The following is an 18894-nucleotide window of genomic DNA, read 5'->3' as shown; positions in this document are numbered from 1 at the left end:
TGTAAGATATTAAAGTCATCTCTCTCCCTGGAGCTAGTGGTGTAGCAGGGCAGGGAAGGCAGCGAGTAGAGCTTAGAGAAATGGGCTCCAGACTGAAACAGTGAGAACCTGGGGCCAAAAAAAATAACAAACTACCGTGCCGGGAACTCCTCTCTTCTTATCTCTTGCCGAGGAGGCAGGAATTTCTGTCCCCATTCCTCACGCGATATTAAAGCCACATTATACAGGTTGCTGCAGCATTAGTCATTTTTAATTAATTTATCATTTAAATTAACACACTTTTTATTTTGTCAGCAATGAACTGCTACTCCCTCACTAGATTTGTTCCTTGATACCCAGCCAAGAGGAGGATGGCAAGTTATGCTCCACCCATCTCCTTCATAAAAGGAGCAGCCCCGAGTGCCAGCTTAGTCTCTCTTGCAGCTCGCAGAAAATAAAGACCCGTCGGCTCACTCACCTCTCCAGCAATTTTACCTTTTCTGCCTTTTTTTTTTCTCTTTGTTTGTTTTTCCTTTCTTTTTGCAACAGAGTGCGGGAGGCAGCATCAGTGGCTCCACTTTGAGGCTTGTCAAGGCTCAGCGCACGCACACAAACACACTCACAACCCAGAGCAAAAACATTTGCTCTCACCTGTCTCCAAACCCAAAGCAAACCTCCCGTCCAAGCAAACCGCCAACACTTGGAATGAGAAGGCACCCGAGCCAGAATCGAATGTAAGGGGAAGAAATTCAGTGCACACTGGCAACTTTTCTCTAAAAAGCAAGCTGGCAAAAGGAAGGGAAGGAGCATTTTAAGAAGAGGACAACTTAAGGAAGAAGATTTCTTTTTTTGGATTTCACACCAAACTTTGGAAAAGTTTTTGTTTTTTTTTTTTTTCTTGTAGTTATTATTCTGAGCACCTTCTTCTAAGAACAGAGACACTGTTAACCTGCATGTAAAAGCTTTTACAGATACACATTTTTTAGAAAGGGAAGAAAACCAAGAGGAAAAATAGCATGTGGACCACCTAGCCAAAGGCACTACTGAAGCATCCCTTGCGGCAAGGGGGATCCAGACTCTGGATGTGGTTAATTCCGAGGGACTGCAATTTTTTCCCACCGGGCTTATGAGATAGTGCAGAGGCAGCCGAGTCACCGAGAATTACTTCTGTGTCCCCTCACCACCAGCACCACCACCACCTCCACGTCCTCTTCCACGGGCTCCTGCGACTCTCCCACCTCCTCCCGGCTCGCAGGGGACATGGGAACGCGCAGCGCCCTCGATGCCTGAGGCCGGGCGGCCGCGGAGCTCTCTGCGGGAAGCGCTTCCCTCCCGGGGCTCGCCGTCCATGTGCCCGCAGCCGGCGGGGCCTGGAGTCGGGATGAATTTCGGCGTGGTCTTCGCGTTCATCCTCTCGCTGCCCCTGGCCCGCATGGAGGTGAGTTTCCGCCGCGGGCAGCGGGCGGTGCTGCCGAGCTGCCAGCCCCGCGCTGGGGGAGAGCCGGCGCCGATGGCTCCGGCCCGCAGGTGCGGGGGGCACAGCCCGGGAGCGGTGCGGGGCCCGGGGGTGCGGGGCCCGGGGGTGCGGGGCCCGGGGGTGCGGTCCCTGCCCCGCTCCGCGGGAAGGGCTGCGGCGGGGCCCGGCCGCGCTAATGGCGGGCAGCGACCGCCGCCCCCCGCCCGGAGGGCAGCGCCCTCTGGAGCGAGCACCCCTCTGGAGCGGGCACCCCTCCAGGGTGGGCACCCCCGGAACGGGCCCGCCGAGGGGGTCTCCCCTAGGAATACACCCACCCCCGTGTCTGCCGCCGGCTGCAGGGGCAGGGGAGACCAGGCTGAAGCGGCCCCTGGTTAGTGTGGGAGCAGGGATGCTGCTGGCGAGCCCCGGGGAACCCGCAGCCTCCTGCTCTGCCTCGCCCAGGGCTGTCACCCCGGGCGCGGGTGCCGGCTCCCTCCAGCCTCCCGCCCCACCCGGTGATTTTAGCATCGCGACAGTGCGGGTGCAGCAGGGACCGGGACCCTCTTTACACCTTTGGAATAACTCACAGTGTGAAATCCACCCTGGCATTGCCGGGGGGCGGTGGAGAAAGGGCGTGGGTCTTTGCAAAGGGGGAGGAAGGGGACGGTGTGAGTAGAGGCACTGCTCGGACACCGAGTGGCGTGGTTATTCAGCAAGGTGTGTGCCCAGCTGGGGGAAAGGGGCAGGAGGTGAGTGTCTGCTGTGCTTCCACGGTCACACAAGCATCGTGCCCTGCAGTCCTGAATGTGCTGCTGAGGAAGAAGCTGAGCAGAGGGCAAGGGCCAGGTGGTGGATTTGAACAAACACCCCAACCCACTTTGGTTTCCCTGTGTGGAAATGGAAGCCTCTTCCCCAGCCCTGGCTGAGGAAAAGGAGCCCCAAACCCCCAAATCCTTTGACCTCTGCTGTCACATTTCATCATCTGATTGCATGCAGATTGAGGGGACCAGAAAGCCCCTAACATTCCCACACAGCGCTCGGTTGCCACTTCAGCTCTACACAAGATGGCAAAACTGTGGGTTGTATCTGCAGCTTGCTTGTCAGGGTCAGGAAATATCTTTCCACCAAAACTTTCCCTTCTTCGCATCATTTTTCTCTTTTCCTTCCTCATTTTTGGGCAGGGTAAGTGGGCGCACCCCTCATGGGATGATGGCAAAGCAGAGTTTGGTTGCAAAGCATCACCTTGCTACGGGCCCATTTTGCCCTTGCCCAAGCCACAAAAGGAAGCAATTAGAGCTGTGGGCTACCCAGTGGTCATGTTTGTTTTGGGTAGGGGATAGTATTTCCTCTGTGGATGGCTCAGGTCTCTTTCTCTCATGCAGCATGAAACATCAGCTAGGGTCGACATTGGGAAAGGGCGAAGATGGAAGAGTCTGATCCCAAGGAGCTGTTACTCAGTTGCCATAATCAGATTGAAATACTGCACATCACAGCTCTATGACAGCCTAGTAGAGTTAGAGTTTGGTAATTCTAGCCCAAGGTTTCATGGGAGGAACTGTGATATTTGTCATTGCATGACAGGAGAACCAAGAACGTTTCTGCTTGGGTAGATGCTTCAGCCTGCAGCCAGTGCTCACAGCTCCTTTGAGGGCAGTGTGTGCACCCTCTGCACCAGGCTCAGACAGCACAGCTCCCACCCGGCTGCTGAACCAGGGTCGTCCTCTGAATGGGGCTTGCAGCTCCTCCCCAGCCTTGCCGGAAAAAGTGCATAGAGGAGCTGTAGCTCCCCAGATCAACAGAGGCCCTGAGCAAAGAGATGGAGCCTCCTGAGTCCCTCTCCCTCTTTGATCACACCCATGTGGAGCTGGAGGGCCCTGGAGCTCTTCCAGCCGGAGGGAGCACAAGCCTCAGCGGGAAGGTATTTGCCAGTTGGGAAGCGAGGATGCTAAAACCATTTGCATTTGCCCCACGGGCTGTAATAGTTGCCTTGCAACATTTACGGAGATGGGCTGAGCCAGCCGTGGTTGTACCGGGGTAAAGCCCCACTGGCAGCGCTTTCTGGAATTCCCAAGGAATGGGGTGCGGCTGGGTGCTCGCTTATAGCCTCGGCCCAGCTCCCCGTTGTGTCTTCCTGCTGCAAGGCCCCGGCGTTTCCCCCTAGTCTTCCTAGCACGAGGCAGTGACAAGGACAAAGCAGTGGAAGCCGGGATGGATGACACGTCTGGGGTGAGCTTGTGGAAGGAGCCAGGCGAGTCGTCCCTGCCTCCCTCTCACTGTCAGCTGATGTGGAGCAGCAGGAGGGAATGACAGGGCTCCTGCGCTGTTTCCAGTGCTGCTGGTACACCACCAGCCCTGGGGGTGGAAATGCCTCCAGCCCTCGCAGGGAAGGTGTGGGAGGAGCAGTAGAGTCCCCCTTGAAATGGAAAAAGGGTGCGTAGGTCTGACTGTATTTTAGGAACACGGACCAGATCAAACGTTGTTTGATTATTTTCAGGGGAGATGGGGGGGGTGGGAACATAAGTCTGACTCCAGGTGGAAGGGGTTCATGTGAAGAGGGTTGTACCTGCTGCAGGGTACTCTGGCAGGCATTTGTCAGGGTCCCCCTGTAGCCAGGAGTGGTGCAGGAGGGGTGGAAGCCCTGTGCTGGGGGAGTGCTGGTGGCAGGTGCTGCTGGTCTTGCCCTCTGCCAGGGAATGCGGTGGAGTCTCCCCTCAGGGTCCACACATCAGCTTCAGAGGGAATTAAAAAATGCTGTTTGTTTGGGGTATTTCGCCTGGCTGATCCCTCGAGACCCCGCTGCCAAGATCCTTTGCCACGGTCGGTGTGGAGGGGCTCAGAAAATCCTCCTCTCCCGGGCAGAGGAGCGAATAGCTGGGTGCTTCCCTGCCCTTCACAAACTGGTGCTGCTGATACCATTCTGTCCTTTAATGTGCAGTCACACCAGCTTAGAAAAAGGAACTGGAGGAGTCCTCACCTCGGGAGTATCCTTGTCTGATTTCTTTGAGCCCTGAGGGTCTGTCTTCCTTGCTGGTTGCACAATCTTTGCTCCCTCCTCCTCCTCCGTACCTACCAAGAGACACCTTCAGGCAAGACTGTGAAACCCTCGCCGGAGGGTGTAGACAACACTTCATATTCCCTGCACCAGCTTGGCAGCTGCTGATGGCAAGGGCACCTTTCATCATCCCTGGTGCTCAAAAGCATAAGTTGGGAAAAAAACTCCAGAGCAAGAGATGGTGGGGCTAGGGAGGAGGCAGATTTTGGGAAAGTGCATGTGTGGGGAGCTGGAACAGGGGAATTGCTGCACCTGCATGTATTTGCAGTGGCCAAACAGTGGTGCTGGACATCTGGGAGGAGGGGGTCAAAGCTGATGTGCTGAGAGGCCAGTGTCACAGCCACAGGGCAGGCAGCAGCTGCTCTGCTGCCTTCTGTCAGACGTGCCATGGCTCCTCAAGCACCAACAACCAGCGCAAGAAAGGGAAGTGAATGTCCCTGCCAAGAGATTGGCAGGCTGGGGGGTGCCCTTGCGACTCAGGGGAGAGTCAGGGTCAGGAACTGGGAGCAGAGGGAGGGAGGGAAGAACAAACTTTCTTCTAAGAATTCAGGGCCTTGCAAGAATACGAGGCCAAGCCTTGGGGCACTTGACAGCCAGCCAAGAGTCCATTGAGACGAAAGTCTTCTTTGATCTGCCGCACAGTTAAAAAAGGAGATTGTTAACCTGTGTTAGACAAATAACTCCAGAGGAGCTGCTAAGCAGGAAAAGCACCAGCTGCTTGGGCTGGTCTCTTGGGGGTCCCAACTCTCTTGCAATGTTCCTCTACCTTCTGACCTCATGGAATTAGGTGGAGGTGACTGATGGACCTCAGCTTGTGTCTCATCCCACAAGTGCCCTGAGCCTGAGTGTGTGCAGTGCCCGATCTCAGAGCCTCCCAGGCACAGGGCTGGGGTGTTCCCAGTGACATGGGGTGTTCACAGAGGCATGGCTGCTCCCAGTGACAGATCCCAGAGGGAGCAAGGGCAAGGTACCCAGCTCAGGTTTGTTGCTGCTGCTCTCAGGACAGCCTTGGCCTTGGTTTACAAGGGTAAAATAAGGAGCTTCACGGGCTTGCAGTTGTCATTGACAGAGTTGCCTTACAAAAATGGGGGAGGAGGACAGGATTATGAGCCGTGTGGGCTGGTGTTACACCATAGCCATGCTGGTAGTATCTGCAACAAGAAAAAATTGGCATCTAAAACTGCTGCCGTGAGCAGGGAGTGGAGCTTATTGCTACAGGCAGTCATCAGAAATACAGCTCCTGAGGGCCTGCGTTTTCAATCCCTGATTCATATCTGTTCCCCCTGCTCAGTTAGCAAGGTGACACCTCCCAGCTCGCTTCCAAAGTCGCCGAGTCTCGTAACACCTGCCCACGCTCTCCCCCCAGCAAGTGCCGGAGTTTAAAATAAAGTTCCATTTCCTACATGTATTAAGTGTCAGGAAGGTCCAGGGGCATCCGTGCAGAGCGGCATTTGTACGCAAACGCATTTGGATGACAGGTGCAAACATTGAAAGCCTGCAATTTCACCACCCAGCACTGAGCTCTGACTGCAAGTACTGGGAATTGCAAATGATCCCTCTTCCAGTAAATGTGTGTGGCACAAGGCAGGGAAGTGCTGCAGAGCCTCTCCAGCACTGGGCTGTTGGTCCCCCTCTCCTCACGCAGCAGGAGATGTCAGAAGGCATCTTCATTTCGCAGCTATTCAGCTATCCCTGAATTATACAAGTCTCTCTCTCGCTGCACATTCATCACTGATGCTGCTTCCCTCTCCCTCGGAGACTGAGGAAGTAATGCCTGGGGATGTAAAATCTGCTTTTTGCTGCAGGCGGACAGCCAGATCTGTGGTGAGATGTGACAAGGAGAGAGTGGGGCACAAAAGCTCGGTCTGATTGAAGCTGTCTGGTGGAACTGGCTGTGGAGGTTTAGGACACTGGCGTTGTCTGCTCTGCAGCTCTCTTCAGAGGTCTCCGAACCTCCTTGGGCTGCAGCAACCTTCACATCACTGCTTCCCAGTTTAAGTTACAGTATTAGAGGGTGGTCTGGCAGGGCTGAGGAGGGAGCACTCCCGTCGTCCTACTATGGAAGCAAACGGTGGGTGGCCAAGGACAGGCACGTGTGAGAGAGTGCCAGGCTCAAGCAGCCATCCAAAAGTAGCTGCAGGTTTGGGCCAAAGTTCTCAAGGTTTAAAGCCAACGTTTAGCCACCTGCCTGGTGGCTTTTCTCAGCTGCGAGCGGAAGGAAAATGTTCTGCACTGAACGCAGGCAGGGAAGGAATAGCTGTACAGTAGGAGGACCACACACATGCCACCAACTGTCCATAAAAACCCACACGAAAATCCCTGCATTTCACAGGCATACAAGCCAAGCTCTCCTCTCAGTTACAGGGACATGCGTAGGGCTGTGCCTCAGACGCCATCCAGCACCCGGCTGAAAGAGCAGCTTTTCCGCTTGAGTAGCCCTGAATGAAGAGAGCTGGGAGCTAAGCAAACACTTTGGCCAGTACTTTCCTCTGTCTCTTTTTCTAGTCTTTCGGAAGTATGTTTTAATCAGCACTTGCTTTCCCACACCGCTCCTTTGTACTCTTATTAAGTGCTGTCACTGGGGCCCGCTCTAGCCTAGTGCCAGAGTAAAATTCCCAAGAGACTGATGGCACTGCACCTGCCTGCACAAACTGTCTGGTGTGGCTAAACCTGCTTACTTAAGGTTTATTTGTGCTGGTGTGCAATGACATCCAAACCCCCCATATGTTTCTTCCTCCAAATCAGCTCCTCAGCCCACCACCTCCCTGCAGCTTTTGTGGTTTCACCACGGGCTCATGCTGGGGCAGCCTCAGCCGCAAAGGTCAAGCTTCATCTCCACCCTCTGCCTTTTTTTTTCTTCAAAAAAGAGTATGCAAATGATGTATATTATTGGGCCTCTGTGGTTTGAAAACACACGCGCGCGCACACGCACACACACACGATAACTGACAAAGCCCGTGAAGGAGTTTCATAACGGAGGGAAATATTGGGAAGGTTTTATCTGATAGTGTAAGGGAAGTCTGTTAAAACGCCTTTGCTGCAGGCAGCAGGAATGAGAAGCCACCTGGAGAAGTCATACACCACCGGAGAAGGAAGCTTTGCTGGCTGCTTGCATAGTGTCCAGAGCTCTGCTGCACAGCCTGCATATTTTTGGGCTTTCTTAGTCTCCTGACAGCTTTGTGAGAAGCAGTGAGAGGGGCTCTCTTGCTTTTGCTTAGCTTTCAGGTTCATGCCTTCATGAGGAATAAAGCCCTCAAGGTTTGAAAGCCAGTGCAAGACAAAGCACATCTTTGCGTTTTGCTGGTTCTGTCGTGTCATCCCCGTGCTTGATTCCCTGCTCCCGCCCCATGACACAGTCAGTATTTGCAGATCATCTCTCTAATGCTTGTTTCTCCCTCTTTTTTTTGTCATCTGGCAGGGGGACCCCATACCCGAAGACATTTATGAGATTTTGGGTGGCAGCTCAGTGCGCTCCATCAGTGACCTCCAGCGTGCCCTGCGGATAGACTCCGTAGGTAAATCTCCTCTTCGCCAAACACTCCTCTATTTTTAATTAAGTCTTGGGGGGGGTGCTGGGAGGGGATATTCTGTTTTTCAGCAGGCACACTATCAACAGACTTCATTGTAAATACAGGAACCCTTCAGGAGCCAAGACCTGGCTTTTCACAGGCTTAATCCCCTTGAAACTTGTGGGAGTTAGAGGTAACCAGATGCTTTTATAGATCTCCTAACTCTCTGGACATTGGCTTCCAAAAATGGTAGGAGATGGGCAAGTTGAGTGCAAGGAACTGAGATGACCCTTCTTTGCTCTGGGAGATGCTCAGTCAGCAGGGCTTGGATTGGACAAAGATCAGTTTAGGAGACAGCAAAATGGGAGATGGAAATAGAGAGACAGAGGAGGAAAGGGCTGAGCAGGTTTCCGGGTTTAGCATCCATGAAAGGCCACGGGCTCCTGGAGCACATGTCCATGGGTGAGCTACGGGACAGGGGCTAAGTCAGGGTAGTGTTGCTTCACCTCCTGCCCGTAGATAAGAGCTCCGGGGGCTGCAGGGCCTTGGGGTCACTTGGCCAGGGCTGAGTGCAGTGAGCAGCAGGAGCGGCGAAGCGTGGAGGGGTCGGCACGTGTGGGAACTGGAGCACGCGCCACGGCGGCTGGGCTGGCCCAGGAATTTATTTATAAACGGTCTCTTCAGAGCAAATTCCTTTCTATTCTAACCCTGCTCCCGCCCGTCGTCCCCCAGCCCCCCCAGCTCGACTTCTCTCTCGTGTTTTGTCTGTTTTGAGCTTTGTAATCCTTGCCGAGACACTATCTACGGGGGAACAGAATTTCCTGCTTTTGTTTCCTATGCCAGTCCAACCACTGGCGCAGTCTCAAAAGCATTCCCGCTGCCTTTCAAAACGGCCCTGGAGGGGCAGGGGGGGAAAGCGAGGGGGAGGGCACCAGCTGCGTTCAGCTATTGTTTGTCTTAGAAAGAGGCGACGAGGGTCCCCACCACTGCCAGGGCCGCTCCCTGCCCTCACCAGTTCCCTCCTCCTTGTCCATGAGCCACACAATGGGGCAACTTCCAAAATTAGCCTTGCTGGATTGTCCCAGGCTTGTCGTCCCCCCCCCGCCCCAAATGTCTTCAGTACTGATGCAGGGTGTAGAAGGGCAACCTAGAGGAGGGAGGAACCTGATTCTCAATAGATTTGTTTTGAGTCAACAGTTGTTGCTAATTTTTTGCCCCCATTTCTTTACTCTCATCAACTCGTGCACCAAAGGCAGCCCCCACCTTCATTTGATGAAATGCCACAGGATGGAGGGGTGGGCAAAGAGCAGCTGAGAAGATGCATCCAATCTGTCATGGCCCAGTGTCTAAGCAACAGATATATCTCTATCATGGCTATTAACCAGCCTCATGATTAAGAAATAAAATGGGCTTATCTGGTTGGCTCCAGAAGCCCAGGGATATGAGAGAGGGCTGCAGAGCTTTGAGTCACTGGTTTCACTTCAGGTCCCAGATAGGAAAGGCTGGTCAGGGAAACAAAAAGTGGTGCTGTGAAGCTATTTCTTTGTTTCGCCCTGTGGCTCTCATCTGTTCCCAGGTACTGACTGAGGGGCATTAACATTTGCTTGCCCTGCGAGGAATTAGCAAATTAGTGTGTTAGCAAAATAATCCTGAAGTGGCTGGACCTATCCCTGTGCTGTCTGTGCACCCTGTGTATGTCACAGCTGCTTTCCTCTACTGACTGCACAAGGAGCCAGAACGGGGCAGCTCCAGGAGGCAGATGAGCTGAGATGGTGCTCTCCTGACCTTGGGCACTACTGCAGACCCAGCAACAGAAGTGTGTAGAGTGGGAGTTATCTCCTTAACTGTGGTTGCCCACAAAGCAGTGGCTGCCCATGCTACCCAGTCATCCAGACACTTTTTCTAGCCTAGAGGCTGGCCTTTCTAAAGTGTGATCCACCACTTCTCATTTTGGGAGTTTGCCTGAGGGTGAGATGAATGGTGCCTAGAATTGACCACCTTCCCAGCCACTTTAAAGGTTATCTGTCTGTCCACTTCACTCATAGATGTTGACTGCTCATTGACAGGCACATGATTCCTGCCTTCTGAATACAGCCTCTGTGCACCCATCCCAAATCCATCATCAACTGCTTGAGACCTGAGCAGGGAGCAAATTCTCTGCCCCCCCTTTATGAGAGGGCTGCACTAGGGCAGGGCTAAGGAAGAGGAATGGGACATGATAGGTAAGGGAAGTCTGCTCCACCACACATCTGATAAACAGAGATCTTCCACTGGCCCCTAATTCCCTTTAAGAAAATTGCTCCCTTGATGCTGACGTTCATTTAGTTTCCTTCAGCTGCTAAAGCAGGTCGGAGAAGGAAGGAGCTGTGGCTGGGTGGGAGCTATCTTCGAGCGCAGCCATTGTCCCGAGCTCAGGAGGGGCTGCGTGTTGGAGTGCTCCATGGGGATTATGGGCATTTCTCTATTCAGCACTTCCTATGGGAAAAAGCAGTGGGGTGGGAGGGAACCGCTCAGGGCTGGCCTGAATGCTATCGGTCTTCCTCTCCCATCGCCGACTGAACCACCTCCAGATCCTGCCTCTTACCTTAGAGCAGTCCAGAGAAAAAGTAGTTTTAACTTTATTTTTCTGTCATAAAACTGCTCTAACCTAGAGCAGCTGAGGTGAGCAGGGAGACAGAAAGCAAACACCCCACCTACCACCTACCCCCTTTCACCTGCCCTCCCAACTCTCCCAGTCCCAAGCCATCCCAGCAAGGCACCTCAGTGTTAAATACCAAGTGTTCTGCTTGTCCCATCTGGTCTTTGATCCTCCTTGGTGTTATCCTGGTCTCAGCTGGCCCATCTGAATCCCTCTGCAACTCCTCTCTGACACCAGAAAGTCATGACATGGGCTTTATCTTTCTTGAGCTGGAGTTTTTCTCTTCAAGACCCGACTGGGTCCCTTCTTTCATAATAGGCTTGTTGCTCTGAGCTGCCTAGTCTGAGCTAAGAGCGCCTGTGCCCCAGCACAGCTGTGACCTCTCTTGTGGATTTACAACTAACATGACATCCTGGGTCCGTGGCTTATCCCTGCACTCTGCCTGGTGATGTGAGCACAAGTGCCTGCTGTCTTCTGCTGCCTCTACCTGGTGCTAGTAGATCACGTCTTTCTCTTTGCAGAGCGGGATAGTTCAAGCCTGAACTTGAACGCAACTCAGCCCAATCAAAATCCTGCGGCCCTGTCTCGAGAGCGACGAAGCCTAGGTGAGCTGGGGGTCTTGCACTTTGTGATTGTTGGGGCACTCACCTGAGCAGCCAGATACATGTCTGAGATACAGATGTTGGGGTAGAGGTTATAATGTGTGGAGGCATGAGAATGAGGGTCTGGGCCTGGAGTGGGAGCTGGGTGTTTCAGCCTGGGAGGGCAGGAGAGGGAGTCTGGACTTCTGTGTACTGCTCTGCTTTAAATCCTGATGGTGCTTGTTTGCTCTGAAGTGTCATCTCCTGCCTGGGCTGCGGTGGGAAGCATTGCTGTACCGGGGCTTCCTCCACAGGGCACAGCTCTGCGTAGGGACAGAGCTGGAGGGGTGGGAGGAAGAGAAAGAACACACGTGGTGCGTGTGCTTGTGCATGTGGAGTCCTTCACTTGCAGCAGAGGTGGCTGCAGTGTGTCGGTGACAGCTGCAAAGCCCATCTCATCCCCTGTTTCTCTTTTGGCCCTCTGTAGATGCCCTGGCAGCAGCAGAGACAGCTGTCCTCGCAGAGTGCAAGACACGGGAGGTGGTGTTTGAAATCTCCCGCAACATGGTGGACAGCACCAACGCCAACTTCGTGGTGTGGCCGCCCTGCGTGGAGGTGCAGCGCTGCTCCGGGTGTTGCAACAACCGCAACGTGCAGTGCCGCCCCACGCAGATCCGCGTCCGGCACGTCCAGGTAGGGCACACACCTGCCACTGCTCCCTGCTCCTGCCAGCCCTGTGCCCCAGAGCCAAACGCGGGGTGTGTCTCAGGTGCTGGGCTCATGCAGCCGTGTGTCACCTCTGCGCTGGCCACGCAGCGCTGCAGCTGCTGGCGTGGATGACCTCTGTGCCAGCTGCTGGAAGGGCTGGTGCTGTCCAGCAGCTGGGGACTGTCGCCACGCAGAGTTACAGGGCACTGTCTCCCCAGCTGCAGCTTCACGCCACGGCCCTTCCCGTGGTTCGAGGCGGCCTTGTCTGCTGTGTCAGAGCAAAAGAAACACGGTGCTTTCATCGCAGGAACCGCTTTTGATGCAAAAAGAGAGGGGTTTGCACTCCCACTGCTGCTGCAGCTTCTTTCCAAGACATGCGCTGCAACAGCTTCTCTTTCTCAGCCCACAGTTACCTCCTGACCTGCTCCATCAGCCAGAAGACACCTGACAACTAACCTCTTGCTCTGATCCTCCCCTCACATCTACCAGTGATCTTCTCACAGCTTCCTCCCAGACAGCTTGTTTAAAAACAATATTCATCCCATACTAATCCTCTGCCTGAGCCATAAGAGACTCCCCCAGGCAGGCGGCAGAGGTTGGCTGGGAGAGATTGTATTCACACACAGCCCTTTTCATCAGGAAATTCCTTTCTCAGAAAAGCCAGGCTGAACGAGGAAAAAATGGGGGGGAGCAGGAGTTGTTTTTCTGGAAAAAAACAAGTGAGAGGTCAAAAGCCAGCCTGAAAAAGTGACCTGGAAATGGTTTCTTTGAGGACAGAGGTCTCTCTATTGTTTGGCTGGAAGTGTTTGTCGAGCGAGCAGCGTGTGGTCTGAAGCGTGTGGAGTGGGCTTTCAAGGAAAGATAAACAGCCTGGCTGCTCCAGAGCTGGCTGAGGGATGCTGCTGGGGGCAGTGGGTTTAGAGGAATTCCATCCCAGATGCACAGCACAATGAGTATTTATAGCTTGTGGAGCACTTCAGGGACCGCAGAGTTGTTAGATAAGCTGAGTGGGGTCAGACCTGGCTGCTGCTGGAGGGGGAGGACCCCATATAAAGTTTGTGCCCTGTGGTGGGATGTGGAGTAATGAGTCTTCCCTCTGAGTCAGCACTAGTGGAGAGTCCGGGGGAATTTCCAGAGCACCGCATTCTCCATGAAGAGCCGAGGGCTTCAGCCCTGTGAGTTATTAAAGAGCTTGAGACAAATTCAGACAGGCCTCAGCAGAGCTGGTGAGGCTGTGTTAGATTGCTTCGGACCCGAGTTCTTCTCCTTTTGCCCTTCCTATAGGCTCCTGTGGGAATTATTGGGGTTGCCCTAGGTCTCTGCCATCACATCTGTCAGAAACAGGCTAGCAGATCCTGCATATTCCATGTTTCTGTCTCCAATCAACCAGCCGTCCTGCTTAGGCTCTGGCAATAGTTAGGGGAACCAACCAGAGACATCCAAACTTGCCTGGTCTGGGTCTGCTCTGCTGCCGTGTTCAGAATTACCTCACACACACACCACCCCTGAGTCTGAGTTTGAGTTTTGAGTTTGAACAGTGCTCTGTAAGCTGCCTTCTGACCCTTTAGGAAGAGAGCCAGAACTAAAGTGCACTAACACTGAGTAATTTTACAAAGTGGGAGCTGTGGCTGTATTAATTTTCTGCTCCCCTTCCTCTTGCAAATAGGTGAACAAGATCGAATTTGTCCAGAGGAGGCCAAAATTCACAAAAGTCATTGTGCCTTTGGAGGACCATGTGCAGTGTCGGTGTGAAGCCGTGTTCCGACCACCCCCCAGGAACATCCGTCCAGGGCCACGTGAACAGAGACGTAAGGATCTGGGCATTCATGGGATCTGGGGAGGTGTGAGAAGAGGAGCTGGGGAGAGAAATGAGACCTCCACTGGTTTCGATCTGTTTAGCTCCAGTGAATCCCAAAGACTTTTGCTGGTTTATACCAGCTGAGGGACCTTTCCCAGGGTGCCTGCCTGCCAGGAAGGGGCTGAAACGGAGGGAAAAGAAGGAGGGAAAGGTGAGAGGTGAGGGGAAGGGCATGGCGGGAAAAGGGAGAGGGCAGAGATTGGGGAGAACAGAGGACAAGGAACAGAAGAACAGAAAGAGCCTTGTGGCCTTGCTGTTGCAGAGCTCTTTGTTGACAGTGTGTGGAGAAGGATATTTCAACAGGAGCCATCTGCCCCTGGCTGTACAGACACTCTCCCCTCTGTTTTGGCAGGCTTTTCACCGGTGTTGACCACAGCCGCCGTCTCACAGAGGCGGCGAGTACGCCGGCCGCCGGCACAGAAGAGGAAACATAAGAAGTACAAGCATGTCAACGATAAGAAAGTGCTGAAAGAAATCCTCATAGCATAGAAGTGCTGGCAGGGGAGAGAGAGCACAAGGCAGGTAACAGCAAGCTGCTTTTCCAGTCAGGAGAGATGTCCTCCTGGGACACGACATCTTAGACCCTTCCCACACCGCTGGCCACTCGTTCAGTGTGGGGCTGATGCAGGACAAAACCTGGGTTGAAGGAGGAGGAAGAGCTAGGTTGGGTGCCAACATGTGCGTTCTATTTATGGAATGAAGGCTCTCTGCAAAGCTGGAATGACCATGCTGCAGCCATCCTTGTTCTCAGGCCCCACCCTCTCCTTTCTCTGCTTCCCTTTCAGGCAGAGCACAAGCCTGACTTCTCCCTGCACCATGGTCCCTCCGGGTCCATGTAATTCATCTCTTCTGTGGAGCAGCTCCTGTTCTAGTTTCTCTCTTGGTTCTCCATTGAAAACAGAGAATTAATGTTGCTCTAGGGATGCCTTGTCCTTTTATTTCATTAGTTGAATTGGCAGAAAGGCTGAAAAGCAGCAACACTTTTGGTTCATCACTCTCCTAGAGGGAAGCCTATGTGCATGAGAAAGGTCATACCAGGGGAAAGGAGAACTGGAATCTCTGGCAAGAGATCTGGACTTTCTCAGGCCAGGGTCTGATTCTTCTCTCCATGACTTGTGTAAACAGGAGTAATTCCCTCATCATCAGAAGAATTTCACTGGTTCAAGGGAAAGGAGGTTAATCCCTGGTACCCCACAAGAGGAAAAGGTGCAGAAAAGATGGAAAGAGTAGTCAGGGTACAGATTGGTGGGAGCTGAATTTAGAGAGAGATGACACAGCTCAACAGGGAGAGCTCTGGCCCTCAGCTCAGCAGTTCCAGCTCTGCTGCAGCCACTTGAATAAGCCCAGGCCACCACTTCACATTCACTTCCCTTCACCCGGGGAGAGGGGACAGCAGGCTTCCATATGTGGCATTTCAGGAGCTGGGACAAGGGGCACCAGGCAGTGTCTTGAGACTGGGATTCCCACGCCTAGCACTATGAGGGGCTCTGATTATCCCAGGGTTCTCCTGGCCAGCCTGAAGTTCCCAGGGTAGAAATGAGGCAAACCCATGCAAATCTCAGCTCTGGCTCAAGCTGTTCAGGGGAAAAAATAGAGGAGGTCAGAAGTGCTCCCAGGCTTCTAATCTGGCTCTTTGGCACAAATATTTCCAGAGGAGAAAAGGGGATAGGAGGGGAGTTGCAGGGGGCAAAGGGTTACATCTTCTAATGCTGTGTCTGGTTTTGTTTCACTTCCAGGTTTATTTAATATATTTGCTGTATTGCCCCCATGGGGTCCTTGGAATGATAACTTTTCCTCTTTGTCCATCTGCCTCGACGTCTGATTCAGACGGCAATTGGTGCTTCCCTTTCCATCAGTGGACCTTCTCCCACCAAAGCCTCCCTTTCATTTATTAGCATAATTTTAAAGTTTCACACACACACACACACACACAAAAGGACAAGGATGGCCTACATAAACATATAGATGTGAGAAAAGAACAAAGTACAAACAAAACCGTGAATGCCAACATCCACAACTTGCAATGAGAACAGGACAATTCCTTCCCTGCTACAGAGGACAGGATGGAAAATGTGAAAAGGAAAGCGGGTCCAATTTCTTCTGAGAGAAGGAGAAAAACAGATGGATAGAGGCCAGAAGGGGAACATTCTCCCTTTCCCTCATGCTTCTGGTAAGCCTGGGGGGCCCAGCTGAGATCTACTCTTGCATTGGACCTACCTTTTGGAAACAGGGATATCTCAGATTGCGAGCAGCAACCAATGATGGAAAATGCACTAAGGACTTTTATCGCCCTACCTGGACAGATATATATTTTTAACGTGCGTGTGTATATTTTATTTTTAAAAAGGAAAACCAAAACCACTAAGGTATACAACATCTCGGGGAACAGAACAAACAAGCAAAGAAACAAAACAAAGAAGCCAAATGCATTCCCCCACTCCCTCTTTCCCCTGCTCCTGGTGCTGACTGGAAGGTGTTTGGATCGTGGGGAAGGAGCACACGGTGGCAGACTCGTCTCCACACCCCCGGCCCCTGCCAAGGGGAGCCATCTTTGCACATGCTGGTGGAGAATTCAACTTTCCAGGCTCGGACTCAAATTATTTTTTAAATTCACTCTGGATGTGTGCGTGTGTACATGTGTGTGTGTGTGTATATATATCTATATATATACGTGTGCATGTGTGTGTGTGTGTATGTGTATTTATACATACATATATAAAAATATATATATATATATGTTCTTAAATGGATTTCATTCCCCAGTGGCAGGAAGCTCAGAGGCACGTGCATGCATCGGCTTCACTGGGCTGGCAGAAAAGAAAAGCACACAGTTACTGCAACGTGCCTGCGAGGCTGGGGATGGGGCAGGCATCATCTGGCCTCTCTCTTTCTTGTTACCTTTTTCTCTCACTCTGCACCAACCTCCCCCCCACACCCAGCACAACTTCCTTGCAGGAGGTGAAGTGGCACCACAAGACCAAGGACAGCCAAACTTAGAAGCATGACTTAATCTCAGTGAGCTGTCCTTGCCTGCTCTGTGGTCTTGAAAGCAGAATCATTTCATTCCCCCGAGGTTTTTAACCCCTTCCTGGATGTCCTGCATACTATGCCTCCACTAATCTTTCCCGGCCAATGTTCCCACATCTCCCATAATTTTCCTCACATTTTCCCTCTCAAATTCCTTCTTTATCTTCACCTATCTTATGTTCCCAACCCACTTAGCTTGGAAGGTGATCCATGATATGGACAGCTCTGTGTAGGTATAGAGAAAGAAGTGAGGATGGTCTTCACAGTTGGCAGCAGCTGTCTGAGACAAAAACGAGCTCTTCTAAGTGAGGAGGACTCAGAGAACAACTGGAGGGTCAGTTGTAGAGTCCCTCCTGGGCCACTGTCTGTCTTTGAGGAGGGAGGAGCACTGTGTGGGCAAGGGCTGGTTTTGCACAGGTAGTAGTCAGTAACCATTAGCAGAATTGTTATATATGATGGGAATTCGCAGCACCACCTTGGAGTCGGGGTCTTGGATTGTGCTGTGCTGGGCACTGCGTACATGGAGAAAACTCCTGCCCAGAGCAATCACATGGCACTTCTCCCCTCGCACACACACCCCTGTTGTGGGGAAAAGCTCTGGAGGGATGTGGGGAAAGTAGCCAAAGCCATAGCCTGAGAGCTGTTACAAGTTGTGGAGGGACCCAGTCCTCACCTCCTGCAAGCCTAGAGCACTTCTCATACCACTGCCAAGGCAGCACGTTGCTCCCTCCCTCCAGCCCAAGCCCTCAAGTCTTAAAACTCCTTCTTACCCTGTTCCAAAATCTGTTTCTTTTGGTTTGTAAATATGGTGAGGTTTTGTTTTATTTTAAATTTTTTGCTTTTTTTAATGTAAGATTAATTTATACTCAGTACTGTATTTAAAGTTGTAAAAAAAAAAAAAAAAAAGAGAGAAAAGGAAATCACCTCTTGAACAGCATTTTCTCTTTCTTTCGTGAGCTGAATGAAAAGCAGAGGCCAAACCAGCTCACTGCAGGGCACAGCAGGATTTCCAGGGCCTCCAGTTTCCTTTTCAGGACACTTGTTCTGATATTGCAGAGAGAAACAACCAAAGCTGGGAAAAGTCCTGAGAGCTCACACACAGCCCAGCCCACGGCCAGCCGTGCTGTGCTCCTCCTTCCTGGCTTGGGCTGGTTTGAAATGACTCAGGTGCTGGGATTTGTGCCTTGAAGAGCTCCCCTTCTCCTCAGCTGCTCTGCTGGACACCCGGCCAGAATTTCCCTGTGCTTTCATCCCATCTCCGGATTCCTTTGCTTTGAAGGGCTTGGGACAGTCAGCACTGTTTACACTTCCCAAAGCTGTACAAACAGTTGGCCTCTTCCCTCCGTAGTCACATCGTCTAGACAACAGCAGACCTTCCCTTGGTCAGAAAGGCCCCTGCATTTCCCTTTCCTCCCAGCGAGGGAGGTATCACACATCTGCCATTTGGGTGCCATGCTGTGGGGAGGAAAGGCAGGTCCTGCCCTGTGCCTCAGTTTTGGCATCCCCCCCCCCAGCACATGCACGGCAACATCAGTCCATAGCTCAGCTGTGAGGAACACGGACACAATCAGAGACTGCTGCTGCAGCGGTGAACCTGGGGACATCAGTGTGGAGGAGTAATCCAGGATGTCCTCAAAGGATAAGTTTGATGCTCACAGGTGTGCACCCTGCTGGACATGGTTCATTTTGGGGTGATGACCTGTTTTCTCTGACCCTCCACAGGGAGGGAGTAATGGTGAGTTCTATCTGCCACCAAGAATGAAAACACAGGCAAAATCACAATCCCCACTTTGATTTCCAGAGGATAATTCAGGGAAAATTAGGATTTTTGGCATGAGGCTTCCCTGAGCTTGAGGGCCTGTCAGCAGGGACTTTGAGAAGGAGAGGGTGCAAAGAGGGGTACAAGGCACAGGAAGCATGGGAGCATCACCCTGGACTGGGGAGTGGGAGGAAGGGCTCGGTGTCCCAGGGTGCAGCACACTGTCTGTCCATGGAGATCCCCAGCAAACCCCATTTGCAAGTGTAATCTCTGCTTTTAACACCTTGGAATGAGCTGGTGCTGAAAAGCTGTGAGCCCTGACACCTA

The 18894-nt window shown here is 52.5% G+C and overlaps 1 protein-coding gene across 1 annotated transcript; it reads left to right on the top strand.

Annotated features, from left to right (window-relative positions):
* Nucleotides 1-502: 502 nt before the first annotated feature.
* On the top strand, nt 503-14270 carry PDGFB (platelet derived growth factor subunit B). Its single transcript, XM_062491351.1, has 6 exons — nt 503-1417; nt 7906-8002; nt 11156-11239; nt 11703-11908; nt 13590-13731; nt 14134-14270. Exons 1-6 carry the CDS (start codon nt 1262-1264, stop codon nt 14268-14270), a joined length of 822 nt encoding a protein of 273 aa, XP_062347335.1. The 5' UTR covers nt 503-1261.
* Nucleotides 14271-18894: the final 4624 nt, after the last annotated feature.

Source organism: Cinclus cinclus, chromosome 4 (assembly GCF_963662255.1).
Source record: "Cinclus cinclus chromosome 4, bCinCin1.1, whole genome shotgun sequence".
NCBI lineage: Eukaryota > Metazoa > Chordata > Aves > Passeriformes > Cinclidae > Cinclus > Cinclus cinclus.
The sequence above is the reverse complement of the archived record's forward strand: the minus strand, read 5'-3'. Positions and strand labels throughout refer to the sequence as shown.

Bases quoted from the DNA above. Each gene is read 5' to 3' on its own strand.
- PDGFB (XM_062491351.1), top strand. From the start codon at position 1,262: ATGCCTGAGGCCGGGCGGCCGCGGAGCTCTCTGCGGGAAGCGCTTCCC. The intron at 1,418-7,905 runs GTGAGTTTCCGC...GTCATCTGGCAG, and splicing joins TGCCCCTGGCCCGCATGGAG to GGGGACCCCATACCCGAAGA. The intron at 13,732-14,133 runs GTAAGGATCTGG...CTGTTTTGGCAG, and splicing joins AGGGCCACGTGAACAGAGAC to GCTTTTCACCGGTGTTGACC.